Source organism: Musa acuminata, chromosome BXJ3-1 (assembly GCF_036884655.1).
Source record: "Musa acuminata AAA Group cultivar baxijiao chromosome BXJ3-1, Cavendish_Baxijiao_AAA, whole genome shotgun sequence".
In the NCBI taxonomy this organism is placed as follows: Eukaryota; Viridiplantae; Streptophyta; class Magnoliopsida; order Zingiberales; family Musaceae; genus Musa; species Musa acuminata.
Window position 1 is genome coordinate 35,642,654 of NC_088349.1, and position 25,699 is coordinate 35,668,352.

Sequence of the window (25,699 nt, forward strand, 5' to 3'; positions counted from 1 at the left end):
TTAAACCATTGACGGCATCTGTAAAACGGGTGTACATGTCAACAATGGTTTCGCTCGGCTTTATTCGAAAAAACTCAAAATCATACATTAAAAATTTAATTTTTGAAATTTTAACATTTCTAGTCCCTTCATGTGTTATTTCAAGAGTACATCAAATATCGAAAGCCGTTTCGCAAGTAGAAACCCGATTAAACTCAATTTTGTCTAAGGTGCAAAATAGAGCGTTCATAGCTCTAACATTTAAAGAAAATGTCTTCTTCTCCAAATCATTCCAATCTTTCATTGGAAGAGAAGACCTTTTAAAACCGGATTCGACAATGTGCCATAAATTTAAATCCAAGAAAGCAAGAAAACTCTCATTCGAGTTTTCCAATAAGTGTAGTCCGTCCCATTGAAAAAGGGAGGACGAATGAGAGAGTGACCCTCTTGAAAGCTGAAAAGAGCCATTTCTATTTGGGTGTTAAACCAAAGTAGAAAGCCGCGGCTCTGATACCAATTGTTAGGATCAGGGTCGGTACTAAGAGGGGGGTGAATTAGTGCAGCGGTAAAATAACATTGGTTTAAAAAGACTTCGTACAATAAAACTGTTTTCGATGTAAAACCATTTTCGAAAACTTAACTTGAAAGCAAGTTCGTAAAAATATTGAAGGGAGTAAGCTATTGAAGAGGTTTGCAGTAAGGTAATAGCAAGAATAAATGCAAACCAGAGAAGACAGCTGTTTATAGTGGTTTGGTCAATCGTGACCTACATCCACTCCTCTGATTCCTCTTCCATCGAGGCCACCGGCATCCACTAGAGGCCTTCCTTCAATAGGCGAAGGCTAACTATCCTTTTACAACTCAATTCTCCTTTTACCGGGTTTAGGAGATAACCCTTACACCCCACTCACTCCTCTCTCAAACTATTCTAACACTTAGAACTATGAGAGGAGCTCACATAAGATTGCAGCAGTGTTTCTATACTTTTTTACTCTCAATACTTGTGTGCTTTAACCAAGGATGAGAGGGGTATTTATAGGATTCAAGTTGATTCAAACTTGGAGCCTAAAAACATCTCATCCCCGAGCACTAGCGGTACCACCGCTTGCGCTAGGCGGTATCACCGCTTAGTGTCAGTTTGGCTGACACCGTCCTGGGTGGTACCACCGCTTGAGAGGCTATGCTAGGTAGTACCACTGCCCAGACTGGCGGTACCACTGCCTAGCACCCTGCCAGGGGTGGTACAACCGCCTAGACTGGCGATACCACTGCTTGACAATCTCGAAGACTGTGCCACAACGGTGAGTCTTCTTAGGATATTGTTTGGGCCTCTTATTGGGCCCAACATAGTTCTTACATGGGCCTAGCTGGACCCTAATTGGGTTGGGCCAAATCCAATCCCAATTACGTGCTAACTATGATTCCTAAGACATATTTTAAGCTAAACAAATCCCTATGTCAATTCTTCCGGCGAGCTTCCGGCGAAACTCCGATGAACTCTTGGCAATATTCTGGTGGACTCCCGACAAGCTCCTAGACTTCACGACAATCTTCTTGGCAAGTTCCGATGAGCTTCTTTGGCAAGCTCCGCGACTTCTTGGCTGGTTCCCGTAGAACTTCCGACGAATGTCCGGACTTCCGACGAACTCTCGAACTCCCAACGTGATCTCGATCTTGACTCCGAGACTTTATTTTGCTTCATGTCTTGCTATTATAGTTAATCCTGCACATGTAAAATAAACTTCGATCTAGACATTTAATATTCAGCATTAATCAAGTTGTCTGGCATGTCATTGGTCCCTCGACGCTTCGTCCGATTCTTTGACGCTTCGTCCGATTCTTTGGCGCATCGTCCTCTCTTACGGCCTATTGCCCAATCGGCCAGTTGACTCCGCAACTCCGATATCCTTGACGTAATACCCACTCTTCTTGGCCCGATGCCCAAATCCACGGCCCGAACTCTTCTATCGATATGTCGATCGATCCACCGGCTCGACGTTCAATCTTTTGACATGTTCCTCTAGCCCAACATAATTTTTCTGCTTTAATTATCTCATCCTGATCGAAGCATCTTATGTCACTCAAAACGTAGATTAAAACATAAATACATATCGATTGGTTTCATCGTCAAAATCCGAGATTCAACATCATTATCATAGATCTTAATTTAAGTAAGTTTTGAGAGTAATCCTACTAACTCAAATAGGGGTCAATTCAACCTTGATTCAGGCCCAATTGGACCCGCTGGTTAGCCCATTCAGTGACCTAGAGCTTGGTCAGGTGGTGGTATTACCAAGGCTGGCGGTGGAATCGCCTAAGGTTTGGCCTCCCAAGCAGTGTTTGGGCGGTGGTACTACCTAGACTGGCGATGGTACCACCTAGTGCCAAGTAGTGGTATCGCCCAACCACAGTCTTCTAAACTATGTCAAGTAGTCATACCATTTAGACTAGCGATAGTACCGCCCAATACTGGCGGTAGTATTGCTTGTACCCTAAAAACTTGGGATGAGACCATTTTGGCTCTAAATTTAAATCCATTTGGGGCCTATAAATACCCCACTCATCCCTATTTAGTTTATAGAAGAACTTGAACAAAACTTTATGTGAAAACATTGTTGTAATTCCTTGAGAGTTTCTCTTCTCTAGCTCTATGTTTTGAATTCAGTTTAAGAGAAGGGTGAGAGAATTGTAAAAGTTATCTCCTAAACCTGTGAAAATGATAAAAGAGTTGTAAGAGGATAGTCAATCTTTGCCCATTAAAAGAAGATCAATAGTGGAAGCCGATGGCCTCGACGGAGGAGAAATCGGGAGTGGACAAAAATCACGAAGACTAAACCACTTTAAATCCAATGTGCCATTTTCTCTTACTATTTACCTTCATTGCTTTCTTATTTAACTGTCTATTACTTTTGCTTGCACTGTTATGAATGTTTTTAAGTTTAAACATATTTCTGTTATAGGCTTTATCGAACAAAAATTTTCAAACTAACGTTTTTATCAAAAGTACTAATTCACCCCCTACCCCCACCCCCCCTTTTTATTATCGATTCAATCCTAAGAGTGACATCTAACATAAATAAACTATTATTTAATATCCCTCTATTAATTATCTCATCATATAAAATCAATGAACAACCATTGTTCTCAAAAACTAATTTATATTTAATATTTATCAAATAAAAAATAAAAATAATATTTTAGGAATGAAATAGTATATATCTAATGCAAAAAAAGCTCCACTAGGTAACTGTAGGGTGACCTCACCAACGACAACAGTAGCAACCTTTGTGCCATTCCTCATTCTAAGATTCACCTTGCCTCTTATTAATCTCCTAGCCCTTGCTAGAATCTACAAAGAATTGCAAATATAAGATGCATTACCGTTATCTAATACCCATGCATTATCATAACTTTCTAACAAATGGAGATCAATCTTCAATATATATGAAGCTTCTGCAAGATTCTACTTCACATTTTCTGCAAGGTACTCCTTGCAGTTCCTCTTCCAATGTTTATATTTACTACAGTGAAAGTACTATCCTTTGTCCTTTGTTGATTCCTTTTAGACAACAGTTGCCTTTTCCAGCCTGTCCTTACTCTTGCCTTTCTTCAAGCACTTATCTACCTTCCATTTCTTTCTTATCTCACTAACATAGAGAACTATTTCTCTTTCTTGATGATGCTCTCAGCCTCCCTCAACATATTGAGGAGCTCAGGTAGAGTCACTCAAGCTTATTCATGTTAAAATTCTTTATGAACTGTGAAAAAAAATTTAGGAGAGACTAAATTATAAGATTTACTCATAGGTTATCCTACAAGATCATTCCTAAACCCGTGAGCTTCTCTATCCACTCAATCATCTTAAGGATATGATTCTGAATCGATGTCCCCTCAGTTATCCTTATGCGAAAGAGACTCTTGGATATCTTATATCATTGAGTCCTTCCTTATTCCTCAAAAAATTTATGAAGATGAAAGAGGATAGATCCGGCATCTATCTTTTCATGCTATCTCTATAATAGAGCCCAACATATAACACTAAGCAAGAGTGGAATCATCTATATACTTCACGTAGTGGGCAATCTTATCCTCACTTACCTCTTCAGCAAGCACAGGCACAATTGTGTTAAGGATATATAATTTTCTCCACAGTGAGAATAGTTCTTAAGTTGCGGAGCCAATCCATATAATTTGGACCAGTGAGATGGTTGACATCTAGTATGCCACGTAAATGATTTATAAGCTACATATTTCTAAAAATTAAAGATGTAGCATAAAATAAATAACATGTAAACTATATATCTGCATACAATATATCATAAAATAAATAACATACTAGGCCACTATGTCATAGTCCCCAAACGGTATAGAGGGATCTAATCTATTGGACCTGTCTACACTTAGTTATTGTGTATCTATAATTCCTTATCCATCTAATATCCAAAAGACTGTATACTAGGCATGGTGTTGTTAAGCCTATATAAAATCCATTCGAGTCTCACTCTAATTGGATTCTCCCCAAGAACTCCTCTTTCAATTCAAATCTCACGCTTATCGGATTCATCATGATTCAATTGACCCTAGTTAGGGATTTGCTTGAGTGAGAACACACAGGATATTACTCTCATGATATCAAGAGTGGATAATCCTCTATTGACACCCAATTGCCTTCGTAAAGTTGGCAACCATTCCCAATGACCATCTATACTAGATCTAGAACTTCTAAACCTATAAGTTCCGAATAAAAAAATGAAGTATTCAAATAAGGCATCTTTGGTGTCTCAAGTCTAAGAACCAAATATACAACTAGGATTATAGAATCGATATTTGACAATAAAGTATTATTAACCATCCAGCATTCCATAAGCGGATCATTCAGTGAACTCATTCTCCAATTAGATCAGTTGACTCTATCATATGTATAGGTATATATCACACCGGTCTATCCGGTTATCTCAATGTCCCTTTCTTAACATACTTAATATACACTTTTAGGATCTGTGTTTAAAAGGCGAATTGGTCTCATTATTATGATCTCATCATGATCTAATTCTCATTGCATAGATCCAAGGATATCATAATATATATTCATTATATAATATAAAGTGAGAAAATATCATAATAATAATAACCAAAAGAGATTGTGCAGTATATCACACGTGCCAACACTCACGTGATTAACTTGTAAACTTGTAGGGTATCTGTAACTAGCATTTAGGAACCCTTTCTCCTTTATTTGGAGGAAGATCTCTATCCTTGTCATATTGAGGGGGACTGACTTTGGCCTCGGTCGTGGTATCTCAGGCCGAGTATGTCTTCTTCAGGGTGAGCCTGAGGTCGAGGTTCGAGACAACTCCTAGCGTAGTCTCTTGTGGGGCTCCTCGCGTCGACTCGAAATCATGGCCTCAATAGCCACATACTAATTGGCCCTCTAGAGCATCTCTGGTATGATTACAAGTGTTCTCTCCACCGGTGACCATAAAAAGCCGGAGGGCTATAGGTCCATCATGAAAGCTTGGATCACCAATAAGGGGTGGGCATCTTGGACCCCTTAGATCTCGTTGGCAAATCGAGTGACAAAGCTTAAGAGAGGTTCATCATCCCTTTGCCTTAGCCTAAGTAGCATGGCCGCGGAGTGCACATTAGCAAGAAAGTGAAGCTCAAATTCTTTCGTGAGCTGAGAGAAGGAGGAGACTGAGAATAGCTATAGGCGGCTATACCACTCTCGGGCTGACCCCCTTAGCGTCATTGGAAACCCCCGGCACATTAGGGTGTTCGATGTGTCATATAGTGACATCTAGGCCCTAAAGGCTATAGTGTGCTCTATTGGGTCAGATCTCCTATCAAACTCTTCCAACGTTAGGAGACAGAAGTTAGTTGAGAGGGGTTCCTCTCGAATATCCTGGATGAATAGGGAGGCACATGAACTGAGGTCATCAGCCTCCCCCTTTGAGTGTTGGAACTCTTGATGCACCTCATCCAGTTGTTGGTTTATCCTCTGTAGCTAAGCTCTAAGTGAATCCTTTGTCGAGTCAGCGAATTGGGTTTTCATCTTAGGTATAGCTATCCTACGGCATGGTGGGGCACTGAACTCCACCGTCGGGGATGTTGGCACTCCAGGAGGTGCTTTAGTTTGTCGGGGACATTTTGGGGGAGTCGATAGGGGATCCACCAAGGACAACCCCAAGGGTGCTGGAACGAGCAAGGGTTAGATTGTTGGTCACAACATCGGGGCCGCCTATTGAGCCAATTGGGGCAAGAGGATGGAGATAGCCTGCATCATCCCGGCAAGCGTCTATACTTGATGAGTGAGATTCAAGAAGACGTCAGCCAAGATGAGCAGGTGCTTGGTGCTCGACCTTGGAGGGGAGAGGCTGGGGTTGTTGAATAGACATCAATAGCATCCTAGAGTCTATGCTAAGGTAGAGGTATCCACCTATGGAAGGGAAGGTAGTTGTCCTTCTTGCTCGAAGGCATTATGCACAAGCGATGGTGCCTCCTCACTGGAGCACTCATTGAGAGGGTTTGTAAGTGGACGTTTTTGCGACATTCAACCCCTCTTTCTAGTACTAAAATTTATTACCATAATGTCGTTGACCGAGAAATCGACATAGATAGGTTCGATCTTGAAGGCACAAGCTCGTCCAAGGACCTCGTGGGGGGTCACGTGAAGGCGATATAAGTAGGGGGCAAACTCGGTTGGCATGATCCCGAGGTGTTGCTTGTTCGTCAAGGTGGATCCCGTGTCATCCCGAGGTGCGCTTTAGTCTCATGCCTGCACAAGCGATCAATGTCCTGAGAGATGTTATGGACCCGACCCCTCCGATGATTAAATTAGTAGAGAAGTGAAAAATAGTCCCTTTGCCTCCTTTGAGCGTCGGAGCCTGGCTTTTATAATTGAGTCACCGATGGCGTGAGGCTAGTGGTAGGTTGGAGTGCCCCTTGCACCATCCCGGGATTCATTAATGTCGACGGCCGGCGAGCATACCTCTCTATGGGACGTATTAGGGAAGGACGATAATGGGGGTGCATTTTGTTAGGGTCGAGGCCTATTTGGGATAAGCAAGAATGGCACCCTACGCTAAGCGTCTATTTGGAATTAATGTCTTTTACTACTGAGCATGTGGGCCTTCCTGAAACTATGGTTTGATAGGATGTAAGTCAACCCAAGGAAGCGACAAACAGGAGATGAGTCTTGGAATCATAGATTAATGTGATCTTCCACAGGCTTGTGCGACCTTGTGGAGATCGAGTTGAGCTAGGGTCGATGGATTACACTCCTACCGATGGAAAAGAGCATATATTTTTTCAACCATATCATTGCCCAGGTGGCAATCGTGAATTGGCAATGTCACACTAACGTTACTACTTTCCCTATCAACTATCATATCCTCAACCATGTCATTGCCCAGGTGGCAATCGTGAATTGGCAATGTCACACTAACGTTACTACTTTCCCTATCAACTATCATATCCTCAACCATGTCATTGCCCAGGTGGCAATCGTGAATTGGCAATGTCACACTAACGTTACTACTTTCCCTATCAACTATCATATCCACCATGATGGACCACCTTTAGAAAGCATGAAAACAACTTATTTCTCACAGATAAATAAATTCTCAGTCAGTCTTAAATCTGAAAAGATGGTTTTGGATTCATCTATTGCACGTTATTTACAATCCGGCAATTTCATAAGTTCCCCTTTTTTTTGCCTTTGTTTGTCATTACCCCGCAATGCATCATTCTTTATTTTTCAGACAATAAAACAACACAGTTTTAAACGCAAAGTAATTAACAAGCAATGCGGCATACAGATATATAGCATCAGGTCATCCAATAAATCTGATTAATACAAAAAAATGAAAACAACAATGGTTTTCTCAGCATCAAGAGAACCTATACATGTGGCGCTGATCTTTCATGTCTCAAGTCTAGACATTAGTCTTCGATCTTAAAAGTTTATAGAGATACAAAATCCTCAGTTCGGCCTCTAGCAACCAAACTCAAAGCTACCAGAAACAAATATCAAAGAGGTATAAAACAAGACCAACAGCCTTGATCAACTGCACCACGAGACTTGATCAACTGCACCACCAGAATACATCAAAACAACCCACATTTCCACCTTACAAGCTATGCCGATCCCGAAACTTCTCAGTAGCTCCCCATAGGAGGCATGCCAAATGGTGGCATTGGAGGCATTCCCATACCGGGCATTGGTGGTGGAACTGGATAAGATCCACCCATGCTCGGTGCTCCCATACCGGGCATAGGTGGTGCTGGTAGAGCAAGAGGCAGCAACTGTGCATACATATTCTGCAAAAAAATAGAAAAACGAAAAAGAGTCCAATGTTTCCATTATTATGCAACGCAAGATTCACACACCATGAACCAGGAAGAACTCCAAAGGAACATTGTGTACCTGCTGTGCAACCAAATCCTTCTCTTCCTTTTCTTTAGATTTAACTTCATTTTGTGCCTCAATCTTATCCTTCACAAGATCGTCAACTTTACTAGTGTACTCGCGAATAAACTGCATTTATCCATGATGAAACATATTAGTTTAGAGAAGTATATTCTTAAAGGTACCACAGTTCTACACATTAGCTACTTCTATACATTAAAATGACAAGATGATGACAAATCACCTGTAAAAGGTACGGAAAGGCAAAATCAATCATGTTGTTCATCCAGGCCAGTTCAAGGGCAACATCAGGACGGATCAAGTCATAACAAATGAAGAGACACGAGGCAAAGCATTCCTTCTTTCCCTGCAACACATTTCCCAGAGTTCATTACATGTCTTCAGGAAAATCAAGATGAATAGGTTGACTAGTAACATATGCAGAAGTATGCTAGAAGCAACAAAAACATGGATCTTTTTGAGTTTTGTTCCACAAATATGCCTTTTTATCCAAGTTAAATAATAGTCTTTTATTCATAGATACAAATGCACTTAATTGGTAAAATATCAATCAGTGTTGTTTATGTGTTTATCAATGGAAAACTATTGATGCCACTTAGTAAATGGTAATCAGAAATTAAATAGAAGTTTTATCAAACTCTGATTTATGTAATCTCTAGGTCACATCAGCTTAGTGATACTATAGCACCCATTTTGGCATTATAGAAAAATGTCTTGAATGTCAAATTTCAATTTTGTCCAATGTTACATACAGATATACAACATATTGATTTGATACATCACTTCAAAATGCACTATTTGACAATAGTGCACAATATCTAGAAGTACCAAAGATGGATCTATATGAAAATTAATGGAGACCAAGCTTCATCTCCACAATAATTTAAAAGACGAACAAAAATAAAAAAGAAGATATCACTACTAGTTCATGGCCATTTTTTCAAACATAAACATATAATTTAGCAACTTTCTACCTCAACAAAGATGTAATTTGGATATAGCATAGAATACTATATGAAGAAATTGATTGCTAATTAGCGTAACAGATTAAGCCCTTACCTGTTCAATAAAATAAACAAGCAATTCTTCAGAAAGTTCACGGTCACCAGATTGTGAACATGTCTCCATGGCATCCTTGTAAAGGTTGTCCTTCTTGGACAATGCAATTGACTGCTTCCATCTCCCAGCTTTCTTGTAAATGTATGCTGCAATCCTCCTCATCTCAAGAAGCTCATGCTTTTCAATCTAGTAAAACAAAACACTCATAACAAGAATTTTCATAATCATTTAATAAAGATAGCACGCAATAGCAACTTTACCCTCTGTGCAAGGCCTATCTGATCAAAGTTATCATGCAAGTCAACTGATTCACGTAATCTATCATAGTCTTCCTCCTCAACATAGATTTCATTCAGTGCTTCATTAACAGCAGCTACATTGTTACTTTGAACTGCAACCATATATGGCTTCACTATATGCAAGTAACCAGCCTGAAGCATGAAAGTGTTAGATATTTAAAATATGTCAAACTATATTAAGAGCACAATTACACACCCAGCAAAATACAAAACCTCATTTGGCTTTTCACCTAAGACAAATAAATTCCATAAAAAGTATAATAAGGACAAATTTGCACCTTTCGCATAATATCCACGACACGTGTGTGGTCCACACGAAGTGCAAGCACATGGAGAACATCATTAATGAGGTCGGGATGTTCTTGCAGGTAGAAATGCACAGCCTTGTAATATAGCTCAACATTTGCAACTTTAACAATAACATCTTTGAACTGCATATGATCCCAGGCATCTGGAGAATGGTTCATTATAGTTGTTGCTGCATTATCAAATTCATCATACTGAATATACAAATATGTAAGCTCTTTCCAATGATGTTGCTCATCACAAACACGGATAAGCTTGGGAATGTTCAATCGAGTTGAGAAAAGTTTAATGTGCTCCATAAGTTTCTCTGGCCTATATCTAGCATATAAGACTCCCAGCTCTGTAAAGATGCCCATATGCGCACGTTCTAAACCAAGGCCACTTTCCATGAGAGAAATTAACTCATTAAAGCAGCCTCTGTTCTGATAATAGTCACTGACCTCTTCCAGGTCATCCACCTAAAAAGAGAAACAAAAAACAACATATAACATTTCCCAGTTTGACCTAGGATGCAAAACATTCTATATCACCATGGAAAAACACACAAATATAGAAATTGTTACTTCATACTTTCAGTGACTTACCTGGATAATTATATTCAGACCACATATTTGTGCCAAGCGGAACTCCTCAGCATCCACACAAGCAAAACAAACTTCCTTCCATGTCTTTGAGCTATTTGCCTTACGAGCTGCATCAACGGCACCCTGAAACTGCTTTAGTTTAACGAGGGTACAAGCCAACTTTGCCCAGTTAGAAATGAAAGCAAATATGATCTTAGCAGCTTCATAAAGAGCATCATCAAATAAGCGGTCGCCGACGTTTTGAAGATTAGCAACATTTGGCATTAGAATGAACTCCTCAATTTCACCTAGCCTATCAATCTTAGCATACGCAAATATCAGTTCACCATCCACTTTCGGCTCTTTAACCTTTTGCCTCACCATCAACAAGTACTTCACCAAGTCATGGTAAACATTAGCATCTTCAGCAGCCCGAATAACATCATGGAACTGCGTTTCATCATCTGCACGAATGAATGACTCAATTGCATCACTTACTAACCCTTCCCGTAACTGAGCTTTTGCAACCTGGCTCCATACAGCATCTTCCTCAACACGGAAAGCAAATTCTACAGCCCGCTCTATGCTTTGGATGTTGTCCAGAAGGACATTGACAGCCTGCACATTTAAGTTGAATTTCTTGAAGATGGCAAAGGCTTCTTCATATAATTGTGCTTCAACTGCTACCTCACCAACTGCTGGGCCATCAAAATTGTCTAATCTATTAATGTAATCCATGACCCTAGGTGGATCTGCTTTAATAGCTGTTAATATCAGCAGGTTTTGCAGATTGAAATTCCCACTGAAGGCAGAATTCTGTAGCACAATCTTCTCAAGTAGTTCAATAAGTTCATGTGGAAGATCAGCGGTCATGAAAGCTTTAACAGCAGCAGAGACTTGCTCAGGGCTCTTGCTCTCAGGCAAAGCAGTCGAAACAACTTGATCAATGAGTTGTCTTCTGTATTCATTTTCTGGTTGGAGGACTTTCTCCCATAAATCGGCATCCATCCTCTCGACAACATATCTATCACCAAAGAAGATACCAAATCATCTAAATGATTTGATTAAAGAAAACTCCTAACAAGGTTAATTAAACAAAATGGCATACCTGGCTTGCAATTTGAACAGTGAATTTTTGTTAGTGACATTTATTAGTTCATCATCACATTGACCTCGTCTGTATGCAACAACTGCAAGAGTAGGGTCCCGCTTTTCACAATATTTACCAACAACACGTGAATCATAGTATGGATTAGTAGTTAGAAAATGCTCTGGATTATTATTGCTGTCTATGATAATCTTTCCCAGTGCATTATGGACATGCACATCCTGGCTCCCTTCGCTGACAAGATGTTCCAGAAATTGTGTGAGCAACCGCAGACGATTCCTGTTTTACGTAAGACATTAGAGGTGGAAATTTATTAGACCAAGAATATTGTTTCCAAGAATATAATAAAGTGTAATGTGCCGTACCTTTTCTCACACTCAGCCACAAGAGGTTCAACTGGCAGGAGAGAACGGACGGAAAGAATCAGACCTTTAATAAAATCTTCAGGACATTCATCATCTAGCAACTGCCCAACAACCAACGGAGCATTTCCTGGATTTACCTGTAAATATAACAAAACAAACAACCAAGTTAGCCACATCAAAATCTCTAGAAAAATAATTTAGTCTATCTCATGTTGCAACAGACAAGTTTAACCCAGATGCTCAATGCAAAAGATGTTAATTAATAACTGCAGCAGATGTGCAGATAAAACTAGCATCCAATTAAAAAAAGAATCTTACCTTTTGTACATAGCCTTCAATATATCGAAGCATGTTGTTCGTATATAAATAGTGAGTCAAGTCTGGAACAAAACCAAAACGGTCACAAACATTGATCAGGGGTCTTGCATCTGGAAGTTTGGCTTCCATCAGGAAATTCTTTGTTTTTTCGGGATCATAGAAGTTAGATTCCCTTGTTACACGTTCAACTTCTTTTAACTGTCCAGTTTTTGCTGCAGCCTCGATATACTTGAAGTGTATATCAGAATCCTCACTGTCTCATTATGGTAAAAAGAAGACAAGATTAGCTTCTGTATCAAGTTTGCAAATTAGTCATCCTGAACATTTTAGTCTGGACATGTACCTGGAGCTTAAATAAGATCCCAAAAAGAAGTAAAGGCCTTCATAAGACTTAAATTGCTCAAATAGTTTTATGCAGGCATCCACACCTAACTGCTCAGAATATTCTTTGGCAGTCTACAAAAGACAAAGATGTTATTTACCTAGGATAAGCAAACTTATGTTATGCAATAAGATTAAAGAAAACAAGACACCTGCACAATTATCTGAAGGTTGCCTCTCAAATTAACAAGCAAAAGATCCTTCATACACTCCAGTGCCCATTCCTTGGAAAGTGTCCCAAAGAACTCGACAAGTGCCTGTATTGAGCTAAATTTTTACTTAATATGTTGCTTATTACCAATATAGCTTATCAGATAAATGATGTAACCAAGGACACCTGTGGCTCAATGGCGTGAGTGTTCACGATGACACGTTTTATATCAGGCAACTCTGTGTAATGCTGCAGAATAATGTACAATTGTTTAATAATATGCAACACAAAAACTTGCCTGAAATTATTCTCTGCAGCATATCCTACCTGAAGAGCTCGCACATATAAACCAGCCTTTTCACATAACTGAGCAATCCTAGGGCGATCATAGTGACTGAACATTCCATTAGCCAATATCGCATCTGCAACATTTGGATATGTCACCAAATTGATCTCTAAAACCTGCAATAGAATATAAAGGTTAGGAAGAATGATCATCAATTGAAGAGAATACTAATTTAACTGTGAAAATACAATACCTTGGTTTGGAGAAAAGCATGCTCAGGAAGATTGGGCTTCAGGACATCTAACAGGAACCTTGTTGCCTCTCGAATCATATTTCTCTACCAAAAGTACAACAAAAAAGAGATTTCAGAGTGAATTCAATCAACAAAACTTGACAATCAGGATCCTACTACAGCATTTCTGATAACTAAATATTTAAGAAACTTGGGTGTCCCCTATCATCTCCGCTCAACACCATGTTTAGAGAGGAAAGTATCTGAACCTGAAGAAAAAGATCAGTAATTGTATTGTAATCCACTGGGCAGCCTCCCTCCATTTGTGACATCATTAGAGCAAAATTAACTGCTGCCTGTGACAGACAATTATCAAAGATATAGAATGAAATAGATGGATTTCCAAATAGTGATAAAAGGACGAGCACAGTGAAATCCATAGAGCAACTTTATAATAAAATGATGAATTAAACATTTCAGCGACATTTTTATCTTATGTTGCAACATCATGCGCAATTTGGGTACATGGTCGAATATCACAAAGAACAAACTCTTACCTGAGGATCTGACCTCAGAATGGTCTGCAGAAGGAAGAGATAATCTGGCGTGTAGCCAACCTGCAATCAAGAATAGGCTTATCACAACTGGCTCCAGAATTTTTAGGTAAAAATCATGCTTCAGGGCAAAGTCATTATACAGGTAAATATATTTGTTAAAATGTGCTGGATTGGTGGGATTCCTTTAGGTGAAACAAAGACAAGGGTGTGTTTCCATCCCCAGAAAAATAAAGATGTCCCAAGAAAATATATATATATGATTGTTGAATTGGATACATCATAGGACAACTATAAGAAAAAAAATGGTACCTGATTTGAGTAAATAAGAATCTTATCAAACTCCCTTCTTTCCGCAAAAGCAGCAACAACTTTAGGAGTAGCCCTTGCTTTTATATAGATTTTCAGTGCAAGATCATTGTCCACGGTCTACAGCAATCACAGTGGTAGATGTTCAACATAAGACAGTTCTAGTCTCTGATATGGTAATGACTAGAGAGTATATTATAATATTGGTAATTAAAGTACGTCATCAGTTTTAACTATTCCCAAGATGCCGCTTAAGTTCTATGAAAAGTTACATAACTTACCTTCACAAGATCCCCAAGTTCTTCACTGCACTCAAGCTTGTCTTCAGCCAACCAATTTTCCAGTAGATTCTTTTTGTTCTGGTTCACAACAAGGCGAGATAGCTCCAAAGACTCAAAAGCATTAAGCTTTCCTTTTGTTAATAATGTTCCAAAATACTGCAACAGTGGTGGTGTTTGCCCAGCTTGAACTGGAACACTCTGCAGAACATATAGAGATATTATAGCAAGTACCGAGCAAGATACGGAGATAATACCCATATGAAAAATGCAAAAAACAATGGAAACATTACTTATTTTGCAAAGAAGAGACCGAAGAAATTCAAAGTATAGACTTGCTTCAAATGTAAGCCATGTATTTCTATAACAATATAGCAGCGTACGACCTCTAGGTATGCCAGAAGCAGAAAAAAGATAGGACTAATGAAATTCACTACCTGAAACTTTGCAACAGTCTCTGGAGTTCGAAGAATGCCTTGCGGAGATTCTGCAGCAAGCTCAGCAGCTTCCTTATACTTTGTCTGGGAAAATAGTTCTTGGAATCTTTGCACAACCTGGAGATACAGAAGACATACTTGTCAAGGAAATCTTCTCAACATGGTAAAAATAATGCAGCGAATAAAAATTAGAAGGTTATGCACATTCTAACTATTTCAGGTATCAGAGCAGTATAAAACATAAGAAAACATTGCCACTGTACCGATCCATGACAAACCTAAGAACTCAAGATGCATAAGTTATTATATATATATGCTAGTAATGTACTATAACTTTGTTTCACAAGGAAGTTCCATAGAAGAAGCACAAAATTGGCAAAATATTCATCTCATACTTATGCCAGGACGAATAGTTAACATACAGGCAGCAACACCAGCCAGTAGGGGGTAAACTGCAACTCAACTTTTATGGAATGCTTCTGAATTTAGATAAGAAACTAAGGAAGTACCACAAAGAGGCACATTCCATCCATGAGTTTATTCAAATGCAAGGATGGATCATTGGCCTAGGTGTTCAGCTGAAATTTCCAACCAAATATTGAAAACTATAATAGAAATGAAGTATTCAAGTGTTTTAAGGCCATGAAATGGCATCTCCAATTACAGATAGCTATAGCTGAAACTAACATATTTAAGGCCAAAAGACTCACTTCAATGTTGTCGTCTAACTTTATTGGTTAAGCTTGCACACACATACAGAAAAGAAAGTAAATCAAATTAAATTGTTAGCTAGATCAAATAAAAATTTCATGAATTCTGATAAGAGCTTAATTGTTTCAAGCAAGAAACACAAGAATATTAAATTTTAAAATTCTCGTTATACAAGATGAGGTAGGACTTACTCTTTATCTCGAAAGGACCAAAATTAATTCAAATTTTCATTATCAAAATGTACAAAAATGAGTTACCTTGATAATTCATTTTTTTTTATAACCTATTTGTTGAATGGCACTATGCAGTTTAAAAATGCTCTCTATTTATTTCATACCAACCTAACAGTCCAGGCTATACATTCCAGTATTGTTCAAAGTTTCAAACTATGCTACTTTTTGTTTTAAATTGAAGTGTAGAAGCATAGTTGTCCCTGTTTTAGTTTCTTGAAAAGGAAGCAATGTCAGAGATGAAATAAGATTCTTTGGGTTTCCATATGATTAGTAGGTTTGTCATCGCTGTAGTTCAATTTTTCAGTTTAGCTTGGTGATGAAAAAAGTTTAATAGATTTCAAGGAAACCTTCAAAAACAAGATACCCAAAGCCTTTTAACACCAGTTTCCAAAAAATAATTCACTACTGTCACTTAGATGGCAGGAAAGACGCACAAATTATCCCCAGGCCAAAAAAGATAAATCAAGTCATGTTTAGTAGTTCAATCCCTTAGCCATGTACATTTTGTAATATGCCTCATAATGCATTTGTGTAGTTGATACAATATGTATCAATGATCCAAAATAATCCATAAAATGGTTACCAAGGATTGAAGTCTCAGTTCAATACCGGTTTTGATAATCTACTGGACCCATATGGTAGCAGTATACTGGGTCATAGGCCAACCTGTCTGGTATGTTACCACCCAAAAAAATAATTAAAAATACTGACAAAATGAGTATATATATCGAAGAATACATGCATAGCTGCAAATAAAGTTGTCTGAATATACATCAGTACTACTTATTAAGACTTCCAAATTTTCTAAGCATCCAAAATCAAGAACATATTCCTTTTCCAGAAAAGAGAAGTTTGTATGAGACTTGAAATAGTTAGTCTCAACAAGACTTAACTATGTATTTTCTATAAAAAGCAATGCACGACCAGCAAAAGCTAATACTTATTCCAGGAACTGACAAAAAATATAACTTACCAAATTCTCTGCTCCAGGAAGGTTCCCTCGTTTGGCAAGGTTAACAGCAAGCTCAAGATTGTTCAACTGTGAAATTGGTGAAACAAAGTTTAATCTTAAATCTTTATTAACTGTCAAATTTTTAAAATAATCCTGATGTGGTAACATACTTGGCCACTAACAAATGGCACAATGGTTGCTTCATTGACAGTAGCCAGAAGAACCTGGCCCCTCCTATTGACTGCATAAAAGCCACCCACATTTGAAGCCTCTGTTGTAAGAAATATAGGATCTGGACTAATTCGATTTCTGTAAACTGCTGTTGCTGTGTCCAGATCATACACAAACAACAGGCCAAGCTTTGTGATGACGTATATCAAACTGTACTTTTGGGAGATCTGCAACAATGAACAACCACTTAGATCTGTACTTTTGTGTCAAACAAATGTTTATTGAGATCTCACTGAAAGAGCTTCAGAGGTCACCTGCATTGCCACAGGAAAGTCATCTGCAAAATCTGGTGGGAAGAACAGATCTGCTTGTTTCTTTGTGAAACCTGGTTTTCCTGATAATAGAATTTTTTCTCTCAGAATGTAAACAGACTAAAAAGAAGAAATGTGACAAGAAATAATTATATCCTTAAATAGTGCTAATTTTCGTATTCCATCAGCTTGTGTTTCGTCAATCCAAATAGTTGGGACTAAAAATATTCTTCTTTTCATTCAGTTATTTTCATAACTGTTCTCAGTAGAAATAATCCTTCTAAATGTTGGAGAATTTCCAATATAAGATTCAGAAAATAAAAGTATAGTCTAATTATCTCAAGTCTCAACCCCGCTGTCATGTTAATACTCATTTTCCACCTTATTCCAGACATTCCATAAATGTAAGGAGAATCAAGTTTCTCTTTCTAGTAAATATAATGCCAGCAATTATTTCTCCTACTCTGTGAAAATTGGTTCTCCCACTGAACACTTCTGCACATGACCAAAGTGAAAACAAATAAACAAGGTACCTGGTTGGGCTCCTAGTTCAATAATATGCAACTTTGAACTAATTTGTCCAGCATTACTTGTCTTTGAGGCAAAACAAATAAGAATGGATGGTTTCTCATTCCCAACCACCTGCAAACGATATGATCTTAGAACCAGGAATTAGAAAACAAAATACTCAAGGAGCACCTGCAAGATTTAGTTCCCATAAATAAAGAACCACCAAAAAATCTAACCTTAAATGATGCGAAGGATGCTGCATGTGCCTCAAGTGCCTGACTGCGCTGCTGCTCCACAGAAAAAAGCTGCATATTGCCTTTAACCAGTTGTGGTCTCTACAATCAGAATTTAATTACATACGAAACAAAAATTATAATGTATTTAACTAAATCAAAAGCATAATTGTATCATCATCAAGTAACTGGAAATAGAACATCAAATAGATAATAAACAAATGAAAGTGAAGAAAAAGCAAAGTGCATAAACAGAAAGAGTTGGTCAACATCACAGCAAGACTTCTAAATGATAATAAAGAAGTGCAAGTGCTTGTTCAAGAAATTACCAAAAAATAGCAAAGAGTGACATGGCAATTCATGTTGAGACATCAAAATCACATATCCTGATTGTCTACATATCATATGAAACATGTCTTTCCTATACACTGTAGGAACATCAACTCACCCAGAAACATTTCAAATACCAACTAAAATTGGAACAAGCCACCTGATGCCCAAGTTCTGATCCCCAACAAGACATCAGCTAATAGAAAAGAACTATTTCAATAAGATGCATCAAATATGATGCAGATCAAGTTTTGTTGGATGCATATGCTACTAAACTGCCATCCCAGTGGTGCCACACAATCGTATCACCATTGACCAAGATCCAACACAGGCCTCCTTTTTGGTGGAAGCTAAGCTTTACTGAAACTGAAACAGGATCATATGCAATCTAATTGGTCCACTTCAGTTTCGATTTGATTCCCCTCAAGTCCATTTCAGTTTCAGGTATCTGAAAACCAGAAGGCTCTTTCAGATCAAAATTTGGCCCTAACTGAGCCTAATTAAATCATCAACACCACCGCTTGGCTATTTGCAGCCTTCTTTTTTCTAGACATATTGACTAAAATGAGCTGGTACTACAAGTGATGCAAAGTCAAATCTACGCTTCTCATTTAGTTTAGTTCAGATTTTTATTAACTGCAAGATTTTGATTGTATTCATACTACTTTAAGTTTAGAACAACCATTAAGCAATGAATATGGTTCGTCAGATTCTGAATATGGCCATCTGATCTTCTAGAAAGGTACCTATGTGCTGGTATATTTCTAGTCAAGTCTCAAGAGTCCTAATTGGAATTAGCTTGTAAGCTTAGATTCTATTTGTTGTAAAAGAAATGTGAGTCTTGTCACATCTGAAGCAAGCCCTCTTGTTTCATTGCCATCCAGATTGTCGCTAAACTAAATTGGATCAATGCTGACTTTTATGCTTTGTTTTCTTTCATATCACTTGACGAATCAGAATCTCCCTGCTTCCAAGAATGTTCATAAAGCACAATGCCTTGAGCCTATTTGTAAGACAAGTTGGGCATGTTATCTTTTTGGCTATCTTTATTATATTGCCCTCTTCTTTATTTCTTTTCTTGATGACTGCAGAAACCAAAACCACTGCAAGGCATGTCTTGTTTCATTTCTTACAACTTTGGATAGCACACAGCATGTGTTTATTTATCGGTCATAATTCTAGTGCTATCGCATTTCGATACACCTTCCAATTTACAATGATACAGTAGATTTTGCATTTCATTGGAATCAGACCCCATATCTAAACAGTAAAAGATATTAAACCCAGATCAATTTATAGTTTTCTCATGTGTTAGTTCCTATTGTTTGAACTGAAATCATGATATAGAATAAAGTTAGATGTTAAATACACAATCAAGTCTTTGGTAATCACCAGTGTCTTCCTCTTTCTATATGCTCACAATTTGCATGTTTGCAAGAAATAAGAATTAGATAGCCTGACAGCCTTCTTTGCACATCCATATTTCTACACTTAAACCAAAAATATAATCAGTTGCAACCAAAGCAACTGACAAAAGCAAGACAGGACGATGTGAACAAATAGATTCACATCAGAGATTTAACAACTTCTCAGTTTCTAGGACCATTATTAGATACAACTATCACTACATGCCCATAAGTACTGACAATGTGGAAAATTTATTAAACCACATAAGCTTGCTAGCATACAAGATAAAGTATACCTCTGGAGCACCTGGTGCAATTCCAATAAGAACCAGCCATTTCTCAGTGGGATCACACTTGTAGTTAATGATTTGATTGTTTGTCAAATTAGCAGCCCTATCAAACATTTTAACAGGCTCTGATTCACCTGCATTACAATAGTGACAATAGCACACATTTCTGCATGGTCAATTGACTATGAAAAATTTCATAGGTTCTTGGCAAATAACAAGAACAAGTTATGGTGATCACCTTCTATTGACCAATGATAGACTGAAGTTTGCGTAACCAGACCCAACATCTTTGGGGTGATCCACTTCCAAAAGACCACCTGCAAGATTGCACAACATAACAAAAAATTCAGCTCACTGTAACTCAAAACCAAAGGAACAAGTTCAGTAGCCACATTAAAAAATCACCAACATGTTTACCTGCTCAGGCATCTGATGAGATTTAATTTTAGTCTTTGCCTCAATATTGAATACCTGCAAGTGATCCTGAGTGGTTCCAGGTATTTGAGCTGCAAGTTTAATGGATTAGAATTCCCATAGCCAGCAAATGGCATACTTTAACAAGTCTGAATAAACAAACAACAGGATGCCGAAATGTCACAACTAATTTGAGGGTGGATCAAGGTTTACAATCTTGATCCTGTACCTGTCTGGAAACTTTGTTGATCTAGTACAATACCAGTATACAGGATGGTATATAACCAATACAGCATGGCATCAATGAAAAATTAAATATCCACCAAGACCAAAATAAGTGGTCTGATAGTGGTCTTTGGACACACCATTAAATATAGGTCAATACACAAGGTTCACAAAGTCATCAAACCGCTAATACCAACCTGTATCTAACAGTTTGACCTGGGTCCAACACAAAAAATGCTGGCCTGGTTCGAAATCAGTTTTTTTGTGAATCTGGACAACTAAAAACAGATGTTGACAAAATGTTGACAGCTGTCAAAGATTGTTGGCCATCAACAACAATTGTTTAGATGGTCAAAAAAATAGAAAAAAAAACATTTTGGGGATGCTTCTGTTGACAACCTTTGCTTCTCTCTTTCCTTCGTTCGGCTGCACAATGCAACCTCTGCCTTCACTGCTTCATCACCATCTCCTCCTCTTCCTCCTCACCCTCTCCTCCTGCCTATTATCTCCCTCTTTCTTGCTGGTCTATGTCAGCAAGGACAGAGGTATCCCCTGTACTGGCACCAATACCTGTAACTGTAAGGCCAGGGACAGGTACAGGCTATAAACCCACAATATGAAACCTTCTCAGTACATACTGATCCTATTGGTATTTGAACCTTGGGGTCGGCTACATGGAATTTTTCCCTTAGGACAAGTAATATCAAACTACCAGCATAATACAACAAAGAAAACAGAAGAAGTTGAATTTCAACAGATGTATATATGAAGATATACAACACACCTAATATCAGGATCATCAATATTAAAGAAATTACATAATGGTATATATTCTCATGAAAACAAGAACCAATATGAATCATATATATAGTTCTGGGTTGATTTTAAAACTGGGGGAAAAAACATGTGCGAACGACTTGGGTCAAAATACTTTCAAATCATTACCTTACTACTTTTGTCTCCATCATTAAGTTGACTTTTCCTCAGATTAAAATAGATACAATGTCATAAAAAACTTGAAGTGAAAACCAAGAGATTATGAATATGACTGCAATCGAAGAAATCATGAATATAACAGTCCGCTTGAGAGAGGAAATTGCTTTTTTCCATATGTATTATTTTTAGAGGATTTAGAACAAGGAGAACAAAAAGTCTCACCGGAATCTAGTAGCTAACCATTAATCCTACTCACAAGGAAATGAATTGTGAATCCTATGATTTTCTAAAGGTCCCATTATTTGTTATCAGCTCAACCAAAGCTAAATTAGAGGCCATAAGGGAGAGGAGGATATCGAGGTGGAGAAGGAGATGGAGGAGGAAGTGGAGGAAGAAGAGACTGCAGAGAAGGACCCGTAAGAGATGGAGGAGTAAGTGGTGATTTATAATGGGCAAGGAGGAGGAGAAGGCAACATGAGAAAGAGGAGGTGGTGGAAGAGATGTAACCTAAAGGAGTACAAGGAGGGGCACGGAGGTAGATGCTAGTGTGGATAGGGAGGCCGAGGAGGCTATAACAGAGGTGGAGACAGCAGTTAAACAGAGGAGGAGAAGAAAAGCCATTTTCAATTCCATTAACAACCTTAAGTAGTTGTTAACAGAAGAAGAGTAGGGTAGTAGAAATACTCTCCAAGGACCTACATGTAAAAAAAAATTCTAAGAAGTTCAAAAAATCCCCGTGCCAAAAACCGACAGTAAGTTTACAGCACAGTACAACTTTGTAACGGTTAACTTAATGGGAAGTACACCCAGTGTCAAATCAAACCAAACAAAATCATCTAGTTCACATACTAATCAGCATTAAGATGTTGAACCTTTGATAAGTTACAACTGGTATTTAAAACATTGGCCATGAACTAATGCCATGCATGTATAAGCAGTTTATTTTTACACTGTAGCTAACATTTTGAGGGTTTAGTCATGCTGTATATTCTACACCCAGTGTCAAATCAAACCAAACAAAATCATCTAGTTCACATACTAATCAGCATTAAAGATGTTGAATCTTTGAGAAGTTACAACTGGTATTTAAAACATTGGCCATGAACTCATGCCATGCATGTATAAGCAGTTTATTTTTTACACTGTAGCTAAAATGTTGAGGGTTTAGTCATGCTGTATATTCTGATCAGATATGGCATATTAGGAATGTCTCACAAGCTTGTACATGATAAATGGCATACCTACCAAGCATGTATTCACATAAGTTATTTGCAAATCTATCAAAAACTTCTGCTAGCAGCTGAAAAGCAAAGATAGAGTTGAGCATACCAACAACTCCAAGACCAGCCTAATTTCTTTTATTGTGCAGTCAATTGTTTATTGAAAAAAATAATACAAATCATTTGCAGAAGAAAATCCAAGATCTAAATTGAGCACTTGAAGAACAAACCGAATTCATAAAACTACTTCATGGCCTCCATTTAAAAAGTTTTCAAATGTGTTAGAAGAGATCAAACATGGCACAACACCAGTTCAAAGAAGAAGTCATTTTAAGCAGAAATATGCTAGTTGAACAAAAAAGTTTTCGAAGTTTATATTTAGTTGATACCCTTGAGAGCAAGAATTCTGCTGTTGGGATTCATCAAAGCAGAGTCAGCAGTGATTGGCCTCCTCAACGGCTGCATGGGCATGTTCATATCGACAATAACCACGCTATTCTGCGGAGAGGTCTCCCTGACGCATATATACTTATCCGATTCCATCGTAACGTGCGTAAACGTGATGAACTGAGAATTGATCCCGATGCTCGGAAGCTGCAGATCACATCAACGCCCGTCAGAAGACACAAAGATGACATCTTTCCTCATTATCAAGCAAAATGCCAATCTCTCATGACATCTGACGGATCAAGATCCACCTCAGCAGATCGTAGATAAATCGAAGATCTCCCCCCAAAATTCAGCCAGAAACCCGACCTTTACCGCTTCAAAGTCGGATCGGAACTCAAGAGAAGAGGGACCGAGAACAAGCTTGGTAAATGGGGTCGGGAAAGCGAACAAACTCACCGTCAGGACCTCCCGCATCACGATTGGGGCGTTGGCAGCGGCCATGGCAGCTTAATCGGACCTGAGCTAGGGTTCCGGCGGCCGGAGGAGGACGAGAAGGGATCCGAAGGCGCCCCCGCTAGATCTGGAGTGGAACCCTGTAGACGATTCCACGGAGGGGTGAGGTAAAGGGAGAGAGAAAGAGAAGCGCGGCGAGGACGGGGAGGAAACCAAGATCTGAGACGCGAATAGATCTCACAGTATATATAAAGCCGAAACACAACATCGCGAGATGGTGAGAGTGGAATGGAACAGAGATATTTCAACATATACCCCTGACAGATATGAAATTACGAATCCATTCTCGATTAGCTATTTTTACACACAGGGATGTGTGTACAGTTCCATGTTTGTTTTGGATGTAAATGAAAATGTTTTTGGATCGATCCAAAAAGTGTTTTTTTTTTTATAACAGCAAAAGATGAAGATGGGTTTTGATCTCATATTCTTTCATTAAAAAATTAAATTCTTTATCATATAAATTAATTAATATATTCAAAAAAATCAAAAGATATTTATATTATTGCTAGATCAATATATTTAGATTTAACAATTTATCAAATAAGACTTTAAATTTTAATATACTATTTTATGAAATATAATAATATTTTTGTAATTATAAAATGTTAAATATTTTTAGTTATATGAATATTTTTTATGATAATTAATAATTAAATGATCGATTATATAATCTAACTTAGGTATCAAGTGGATCACGTTAGACAATATTTCAAATGAGATTTTAAATCCTTAATTTTTAATAAATAAAATATAATAAATTATTATCAAAATAATATATTAAATTAAAAATTTATTGAATAAAATTTAGAATTATTAGTTTTTAGTAATTGTGTTTAATAAATCACCATCAAATCAATATTTTACGCTTTGATCCTCACAAGTTCATTGTATGCATTTATATATTTGAGAAATCATAAATGCTCTCGACGCATATGGAATATTTGAGATTTACAAAAGCAATGAATGTGCACAATTCGTGACGGCAGAATAAATTATTCCTCCAACTAAAAGACCCCTTCATGTGATCTGAGTTGGCCAGTGAGACAACACGAGCTGGCAATCTCCCCTCGAAGGACAATAACTTGGAACATGTGGAAAACAATATAGGAGGGAGAAGTTTTAGGTACATCTATTATCCCACCTCGTCTCTTACCCTACGGGCTCCACCAATATTAATGTGCCATATCAGCAAGCTCCAGTCTCGTGTCAATAGTTATACGCGACTGTTGGTCTCGATCGCGACTGAGGTGTTGTCCGAAGAGTCAACAGATTAGTGATCGATATGTCAGTTAAATTTTGGTTTGCCAAAATCACTCATCAAAATTTAAGATTTCAGAATCTCATTCAGTATATATATTTTTTAAAAATTTGTTTCTAAATCTTTCGGTTTTGTTATTATTATTATATTAATTTTTTAATTTCTTAATTGATGAGACAAGAAAAAGATGTTAATTCAATTCATCACTCTGTTATTAAATAGTCTAATTGATGAACTGAACTAAGACCCTGATACAAGAAAAGAGGATGACTTCCCTTAAAAGGTCTATATTTGGATTATCTTTTTTCATCCCTTCTTAGTGTTTTTATTTGATATTTTTTATTTTTCTTTAATATCTTAAATGATCCTTTCTTCTTCTTTTTTTTCCATACCGTGGTTTTGGTCCAACTTAACCGATTACAATGTTTAACCTATACCATCGTTCCTCCTCTCACCTCTTCCCTCTTCTTCTCCCACATCTTCCCTCTTCTATCCCCTCTCTTCTCTTAGGACATGAAAGTGTTTATCCAGATTCGTGAA

The 25,699-nt window shown here is 37.8% G+C and overlaps 1 protein-coding gene across 2 annotated transcripts; it reads right to left on the bottom strand.

Moving 5' to 3' along the window:
* Positions 1-7,799: 7,799 nt before the first annotated feature.
* On the bottom strand, positions 7,800-24,055 carry LOC135629545 (clathrin heavy chain 1-like). 2 transcript variants are annotated; one of them, XM_065137064.1, is made up of 30 exons: positions 23,842-24,055; positions 23,385-23,589; positions 20,618-20,706; positions 20,439-20,517; positions 20,207-20,334; positions 18,178-18,276; positions 17,965-18,073; positions 17,435-17,514; positions 17,120-17,347; positions 16,971-17,036; positions 15,054-15,170; positions 14,620-14,817; positions 14,342-14,458; positions 14,033-14,092; positions 13,745-13,831; positions 13,497-13,580; positions 13,285-13,419; positions 13,144-13,206; positions 12,959-13,063; positions 12,769-12,881; positions 12,426-12,678; positions 12,108-12,244; positions 11,743-12,021; positions 10,656-11,658; positions 10,044-10,529; positions 9,727-9,897; positions 9,467-9,652; positions 8,631-8,753; positions 8,405-8,515; positions 7,800-8,298 (listed from the first exon to the last, which is right to left on the bottom strand). In XM_065137064.1, the coding sequence occupies exons 1-30, from the start codon at positions 23,884-23,886 to the stop codon at positions 8,137-8,139; spliced, it is 5,118 nt and encodes a 1,705-aa protein (XP_064993136.1). In that variant the 5' UTR covers positions 23,887-24,055; the 3' UTR covers positions 7,800-8,136. The 2 variants fall into 2 exon arrangements, with proteins under 2 accessions (XP_064993136.1, XP_064993135.1); XM_065137063.1 differs by having other exon boundaries at positions 13,144-13,419.
* Between the last annotated feature and the right edge of the window lie 1,644 nt (positions 24,056-25,699).